This window comes from Erinaceus europaeus, unplaced genomic scaffold (assembly GCF_950295315.1).
Source record: "Erinaceus europaeus unplaced genomic scaffold, mEriEur2.1 scaffold_359, whole genome shotgun sequence".
Taxonomy (NCBI): domain Eukaryota; kingdom Metazoa; phylum Chordata; class Mammalia; order Eulipotyphla; family Erinaceidae; genus Erinaceus; species Erinaceus europaeus.
This window is the reverse complement of record NW_026648064.1, coordinates 81,659-88,899: the sequence shown is the minus strand read 5'-3', so window position 1 is coordinate 88,899 and position 7,241 is coordinate 81,659. Positions and strand designations below refer to the sequence as shown.

The 7,241-nt window shown below is 64.2% G+C and overlaps 1 protein-coding gene across 4 annotated transcripts; it reads left to right on the top strand.

Annotated features, from left to right (window-relative positions):
• The first annotated feature begins 231 nt into the window (after positions 1-231).
• Positions 232-6,020, top strand: PRLH (prolactin releasing hormone). 4 transcript variants are annotated; one of them, XM_060184699.1, is made up of 4 exons: positions 232-312; positions 1,778-1,849; positions 5,335-5,507; positions 5,811-6,020. In XM_060184699.1, the coding sequence occupies exons 2-4, from the start codon at positions 1,815-1,817 to the stop codon at positions 5,969-5,971; spliced, it is 369 nt and encodes a 122-aa protein (XP_060040682.1). In that variant the 5' UTR covers positions 232-312; positions 1,778-1,814; the 3' UTR covers positions 5,972-6,020. The 4 variants fall into 4 exon arrangements, 3 of the variants coding, with proteins under 3 accessions (XP_060040682.1, XP_016050062.2, XP_060040681.1); XM_016194576.2 differs by having other exon boundaries at positions 1,749-1,849; XM_060184698.1 differs by lacking the exons at positions 5,335-5,507; positions 5,811-6,020 and adding an exon at positions 2,919-3,651.
• Positions 6,021-7,241: the final 1,221 nt, after the last annotated feature.

Below are 7,241 nucleotides of genomic sequence, written 5' to 3'. Positions count from 1 at the left end.
CCCCATGTCCCCATGCCCCCATGTCCCCATGGCCCCATGCCCCCATGCCCCCATGTCCCCATGCCCCCATGTCCCCCTGCCCCCCATGTCCCCCTGTCCCCCATGTCCCCATATCCCCTTGTCTCCCATGCCCCCATGTCCCCATGTCCCCATGTCCCCATGCCCCCATGTCCCCATGCCCGCATGTCCCCCTGTCCCCCATGCCCCCGTGTCCCCGGCCCCCACGAGGTCCCCAGATGTCTCCTTCTTGCCAGGTACGACCCGTGTCCTGCCTCCCAAGGAGGGCACCCAGCATTGTCCCCAGAAAGCCAGGTGAGAGCTGCAGCCCCCAGCCTGGGAGCTGAGGGGGCACAAGGGGCAGGGGGTGTGGGGGAGCAAAGCCAGTGGGGTCAGTCCCCATGTGGGGGGAACCAGCACCCCTGGGTACTGAACTGATGATAGATAGATAGATAGATAATTAGAAATAACCAGTAGATGGGAGCAGGGGTGTGAACAGAAAGCATCAATAAATAGATACGTGATAGAGCTGATAACAGAGATGACGGATGGACGGAAACTGTGCACACAGCTGGCTGTGCAGATGGCCCTGGGGTTCAGCACAGGACACACAGGAGCACCAGGCACAGCACCCAGGGAGCCATGGAGGGTGGGCAGGCTGTGGGGTGTCTCCTCTCTCAGCACCCTGCACAGCACCCAGGGAGCCCATGGAGGGTGGGCAGGGCTGTGGGGTGTCTCCTCTCTCAGCACCATGGACAGCACCCAGGGAGCCCATGGAGGGTGGGCAGGGGCTGTGGGGTCTCTCCTCTCTCAGCACCAGGCACAGCACCCAGGGAGCCCATGGAGGGTGGGAAGGGCTGTGGGGTGTCTCCTCTCTCAGCACCCTGCACAGCACCCAGGGAGCACATGGAGGGTGGGCAGGGCTGTGGGGTGTCTCCTCTCTCAGCACCCTGCACAGCACCCAGGGAGCCCATGGAGGGTGGGAAGGGCTGTGGGGTCTCTCCTCTCTCAGAACCAGGCACAGCACCCAGGGAGCCCATGGAGGGTGGGCAGGGCTGTAGGGTGTCTCCTCTCTCAGCACCCTGCACAGCACCCAGGGAACCCATGGAGGGTGGGCAGGGCTGTGGGGTTTCTCCTCTCACCCTGCACAGCACCCAGGGAGCCCCATGGAGGGTGGGCAGGGCTGTGGGGTTTCTCCTCTCTCAGCACCAGGCACAGCACCCAGGGAGCCCCATGGAGGGTGGGCAGGGCTGTGGGGTGTCTCCTCTCTCAGCACCCTGCACAGCACCCAGGGAGCCCATGGAGGGTGGGCAGGGCTGTGGGGTCTCTCCTCTCTCAGCACCCTGTACAGCACCCAGGGAGCCCATGGAGGGTGGGCAGGGCTGTGGGGTCTCTCCTCTCTCAGCACCCTGCACAGCACCCAGGGAGCCCATGGAGGGTGGGCAGGGCTGTGGGGTCTCTCCTCTCTCAGCACCCTGCACAGCACCCAGGGAACCCATGGAGGGTGGGCAGGGCTGTGGGGTGTCTCCTCTCTCAGCACCAGGCACAGCACCCAGGGAGCCCATGGAGGGTGGGCAGGGCTGTGGGGTCTCTCCTCTCTCAGCACCCTGCACAGCACCCAGGGAACCCATGGAGGGTGGGCAGGGCTGTGGGGTGTCTCCTCTCTCAGCACCCTGCACAGCACCCAGCACCCACCACTTCTGCTGGGAGAGTATGGGGCCTGAAGTTCACAGAAGGCCCCACAACCCCAGGAGCGGATGCTGATGTTTTCGACCGACAGTCGGTGTACCGAGGGTCCCTGACGCAGCGGAACCCCAATGGGAGGAAGGGAGCCGTCAACCACAGCTTCGGGGTAACTAGCCCCTTCCTGCGCCGTCTGTCTGTCTGTCTCTCTGTCTCCCTCCTACGCGGGTGTGGGCTGAGCACAGTGAGGTGTCTCCCATGTGCCCGCCCGCCCGGGAGCAGACGAGCCAGAGAAGCGCCGTTGGCAAAGGGTTGACAGCTAGGTGGGAGGTCGGGGCAGGTCAGCAGGCAGAGTGCAGGCCTTGGTACGCTGCAGGTCCTGGGTTCAAGGCCGGGAGCCACGCAGGAGCACGTTGGATGGTAGGGAGGCCGTGGTGTCTCTTCTCTCCAGAACAGTAAAGAATGTCTCGCGATGGGGCCAGAGAACCATGCCTGTGACCCCCGGCCCTCGGTCGGCACCTGGTTGGCGCCGCCACCCCAGGCCAGCCTTTGGGCCTGAGGATGGGCAGTGTCACTGGCCGTGGACAGCACAGTCACAGTGAGGACGGCCAGGCCGGGACAGTCACAGTGCAGTTTGGGGCTGTCTACACGGCTACATGTCTCTGTGCCATAGCCCTGTGCCCACCCCTTGCCCCCAGAGCCCTGTGACCAACCCGTTCCCCCAGAACCCTGCGCCTACCCCCTGTGTGCCCAGAGCCCTGCACCTACCCCTGTTCCCCCTGTTCCCCCAGAACCCTGTGCCCACCCCCTGTGCCCCCAAGCCCTGCACCCATCCATATGCCCACCTTTGTGCCCCCGTGACCACCCCCTGTGCCCCCTGTGCCTTGCACCGACCCCTATGCCCACCCTTTGTGCCCCTGTGCCCACCCCCTGTGCCCCCTGAGCCTTGCACCCACCCCTGTGCCCCCTGAGCCTTGCACCCACCCCTATGCCCACCCCCTGTGCCCCCTGTGCCTTGCACCGACCCTTATGCCCACCCCCTGTGCCCCCTGAGCCTTGCACCCACCCCTATGCCCACCTTCTGTGCCCCCAAGCCCTGCACCCATCCATTTGCCCACCTTCTGTGCCCCCTGTGCCCACGCCCTGTGCCCTCTGAGCCCTGTGCATGCCTGCTCTTCTCTGTGGTATGCACTCAGCTGCCCTCTAACACCCGTGCCCCGTCTGCTTCTCTCTCCCAGAAGCCAGTGATGGCGCAGCAGCCCTGAGGGCACTCCACACCCACCACGCGGCCTCCCCTCCGCCAGGCACGTCCACCACGGACGCAGCCCTGGACAGCACTCGGGCCCTGCTGTCCCCACCGTCCCTGTCCCGTCCCCGAGGCGTCCTCTCCTCCACCGGCCGCGCTTTCCCGCTGCCTCCTCACACCCAGCACCAGGCTGACACCCCAGGGACCTTGGGGAGGTGGCAGAGAGTGGGTGCCCTGGGCTGAGGTCCGCAGCCAACTGAGGGCAGAGGGGCAGCCCCCCCAGTGCACAAGAACACACACTCACTCACACTCTCGATCCCTCACACACACACTCACACTCACGATCACTCACACATTCACTTAGTCAAACACACCCACACACACTCACACACACACTCAGTCACACACACACTCACACACACACTCACACACACACACTCACACACACTCACACACACTCACACACACTCACACTCACTCACACACACACTCTCTCACACACACACACACACACACACTCTCACACACACACACACCTGGTTAACAGCAGCACACCCCTGGGACCAGCTAGTGAACTCACTCTGCAGAGCTGGGTCCCAGTCCACACTGGGTGCTGGGTCGGGCCAGGGGCAAGACTCAGGACCTTGAATGCCACCAATGCCACCTGCCAGCAGGGTGCTCTTGGGGACTTCTGGGGGTCTCTGGGGGTCTCTGGGGATCTCTGGAGGTCTCTGGAGTCTCTGGGGGTCTCTAGGGGTCTCTGGAGGTCTCTGGAGTCTCTGGAGGTCTCTGGGGTCTCTGGGGGTCTCTGGGGTCTCTGGGGGTCTCTGGGGGTCTCTAGGGGTCTCTGGGGGTCTCTAGAGGTCTCTGGAGGTCTCTGGAGTCTCTGGGGGTCTCTGGGAGTCTCTGGGGGTCTCAGGAGGTCTCTGGGGGTCTCTGGGGTTCTCTGGAGGTCTCTGGGGGGTCTCTGGGGTCTCTGGGGGTCTCTGGGGGTCTCTGGGGGTCTGCCAGTCTAAGGGAGCCCATGGGGCCCTGGTTCCTCGGAACCAGCCCCAGGTCAGCTGAGAGCCCAGGCTTCCCCTGGGCCCATGGAGGTGGCGCACAGTCACACGCCCGAGCTGGTCGGCTCCGGCGTGAAGTGGGGGGGTCACGGGCTGCCTCTTCCACGCCCCCATCTTTCCTCACTCCTTCAAGGGTCCGTTCAGCCACCGGCCCACTCATCCATCTGTCCGTTCTGCCACTCACTGGTCCATGCGTCCATCCACTCACCCATTCACTCGCTCCGCAGTTACCTGCTGCTCTCGCCTTCACCCGCTCACCAGGACGGGGTCACCGTGAGCCCCCAGCCCCGCACCCCCCGCCGGGGTCCCCGTCCACGCAGGGCCCAGTGCCCTCTCCCGGTGGTCTGTGTGGGGCGTCTGTGCCCCCGCTGCCCGGCCAGGCACCCCCGCCCCTCACCCGCCCCAAGGCTGGTGGCTTCAAAGCTCCGGGTCCAAATGAAATTACTTGGCCAGAGAGGACAAATGAGTCCTGCCCTAAATAAATGAGAGTGAAGAATTAAGTGTCTCCTGCCGCCGCCTGGGGGAGCGGAAGTGGGGTGGGGGCTGCTCTATAAGAGCTGGGGCCACCCGGGCCCGGCGTCCACCCAGCGTCCACCCGGCCCACCCTGCCCGCTGGACACGGCCACCAGGTGACAGGGTAGGTCTCTGTCTATCTGTCTGTCTGCCTGTCTCTTTCTCCCTGATTGTCTGCTGTCTCCCTCTCTGTCTCTCACTCTGTCTGTCTGTCCCCATTTCTCTGTCTCTCTCTCTTCCTCTTTCCCACTCTGTCTTCCTCCCTCTCTCCCTCCCTCTATCTCACCGTCTCCCCTTCTCCCTCTCTCTCTGTCCCTGTCTTTTTCTTCCTCTCTCTCCCTCTCTGTCTTTCTCTGTCTGTCTGTCTGTCCTTCTCTAGCCTCCTCTCCTTCTCTCTTTCTCTCTGGCTTTCTCTCCCTCCTTGTTTGTCTCTTTCTCCCTCTGTCTCTCACTGTCTCTGTCCGTATCCGTTTCCCTCTCTCTCTCCCTCCTTCTGTCTCTCTCTGTCTGTCTCCCTGTCTCTCCCCTTCCCTCCTCTGTGTATCTGTCTGTCTGTGTGTCTGTGTGACACCTGTTCTGAGCCGGGAGGGGAGGTGTTTGAACTCTTTCCTCAGGAAGCCAGGGCAGCAGAGGGTCCTCTGAGGGTGAGCTCTGGGCGCAGGGTGGGCGCCCCTGTGAGGAGCCAGGGGTCTGCCGGGAGGGCGCGGCCCCCCCAAGCCCCGGCCATGTCTGGAAAGCCCCAGGCCAGCACCCACGGGGGTGTGGCCGGGCACACGGCGCGCCTGAACCCCTCACACGCTAGCGCGCGTCCGCATGTGTGTCCCGTGTTTCCAGACACACTCAGCCACGCGGCGCTCCTGGGGGCTGCCCTAGGTGGCCACCCTCTGCCCCAGCTGCCGGCATGGAGCCCCCCAAGGCCTGGCTGTTGCTGCTGCTGCTGCTGCACCCCGGGACCACCCTGTGGGGGGCTGCCAACCGGGCCCCCCCCCACTCCATGGAGACCCGCAGTGAGTGCCACCCACCCTCTGTGGCCCTCGAACCCGCACTGCCCAGCCCCTGGCCTCCAGACCTCCTACCCAGGGCCCCCACCCAGGCCCCTCCCCTCCATACCCCCTCCCCTCACCCCCTGCCCATACCCCCCACCCCACCCCAAGCCAGATGCCCCGTCAGGCAGCGCCATGCCAGGTGCAAGGAGGAGGGGGGTGCCTCTGGCCCCCCAAGTGTGGGTTTGTCCCTTGAGTCCTACTGCTGGGCCCCTGCTGCCCCCAGCACCTGGGGGCCGGCACCCACACACCCTCCTACCCACCCAGCACCCAACATCGACCCCGCCTGGTACACGGCTCGCGGCATCAGGCCTGTGGGACGCTTCGGCAGGAAGGTGGCCCCAGCCTGCATCCCCAAGCACGGAGCCCCGCGACGCCTGGGGGGGTTCCTCCTGCTCAGAGACGCCGAGTCCCCCCAGGACGGCTGACGGACCCTTCCCTGTGCACCCCTGAGCCGAATAAAGGCTGCCTGCCCTACCGTGCGTCTGTCTGCGACCTCGCCACCTGCCGGGGACCCTGCCCACCTGGGGACTCTGGAGAGGAGGGGTCCTGCCCTGAGCCACGTGGGGACACCCAGGCCCCTTCCCTCAGGAGCCGGCTGGCCAGAGCCCAGCATAAGCTTCGAGGCGGCTGTCAGCACTGCCGGGTCCCCAGAAAGTCGGGCTCAGGGGCAGAGCGTGAGCCTTGGCAGGCACCAGGTTCGAGCCCAAGCACTTCATGGGAGCAGCATGGCTGGTGGGGCAGGCAGGGGTTGGTCTCTCTCTCTTTCCCTCCCTCCCTCCCTCCCTCTCTCTCTCCCTCCCTTCCCCCCTCTCTCTGGGTCCAGAATGCAAAGACTGGCCAGGACTAGCACACAGGTAACACAGGAATTGCTAGCTGGAGTGTGCACACACGTTACACACCTGTCTCACACACCTGTCACACCTGTCACACACACCTGTCTCACACACTGTCTCACACATCTGTCACACAGACTCCTGTCTCACTCATTGTCACACACACCTGTCACACACACCTGCCTCACATACACCTGTCTCACACACATGCCTGTCACACACACCTGTCTCACACACATGCCTGTCACACACACATGCCTGTCACACACCTGTCACACACACCTGTCTCACACACACCTGTCACACACCTGTCTCACACACACCTGTCACACACACACACCTGCCACACACACACCTGTCTCACATACACACACCTGTCACACACACACCTGTCTCACACACACACCTGTCACACACACACCTGTCTCACACACACCTGTCTCACACACACCTGTCACACACACACACACACCTGTCTCACACACACACACCTGTCACACAGGTCCTCACACCCAGCAGAGGGAGTGGACCGTCCCCAGGCTGCAGGGAGAAGGGGTGCTATGCCAGCTCCCATGTCCACACAGCCCCGCCCCTGCCCCACCCCAGTCTCCAGGCCGTCTGTCTGTCCCGTGGGGGCCAGGCTGAGCCCCTGAACCTTGCCTGAGTCAGGGGGCAGACCAGGGGGCTCGGGGCCAAGCTTCAAGCAGACCAGAGGTGCTGGGAGTGCAGGGGTGGGCTCAAACGGGGGACCCCCTCCTGCAGGCAGGGGTGAGGGAGAGGGCCAGGGTGGGGGGGTGGGGACCCCAGCCTCACCTTGGCTGCTCAGGGGATCACTGAGGGGTGGATTTTAGTATGAAGTGCT

Bases quoted from the DNA above. Each gene is read 5' to 3' on its own strand.
- PRLH (XM_060184698.1), top strand. From the start codon at position 237: ATGTCTCCTTCTTGCCAGGTACGACCCGTGTCCTGCCTCCCAAGGAGG. The intron at 313-1,777 runs GTGAGAGCTGCA...TTCGACCGACAG, and splicing joins CATTGTCCCCAGAAAGCCAG to TCGGTGTACCGAGGGTCCCT. The intron at 1,850-2,918 runs GTAACTAGCCCC...TCTCTCTCCCAG, and splicing joins CCGTCAACCACAGCTTCGGG to AAGCCAGTGATGGCGCAGCA.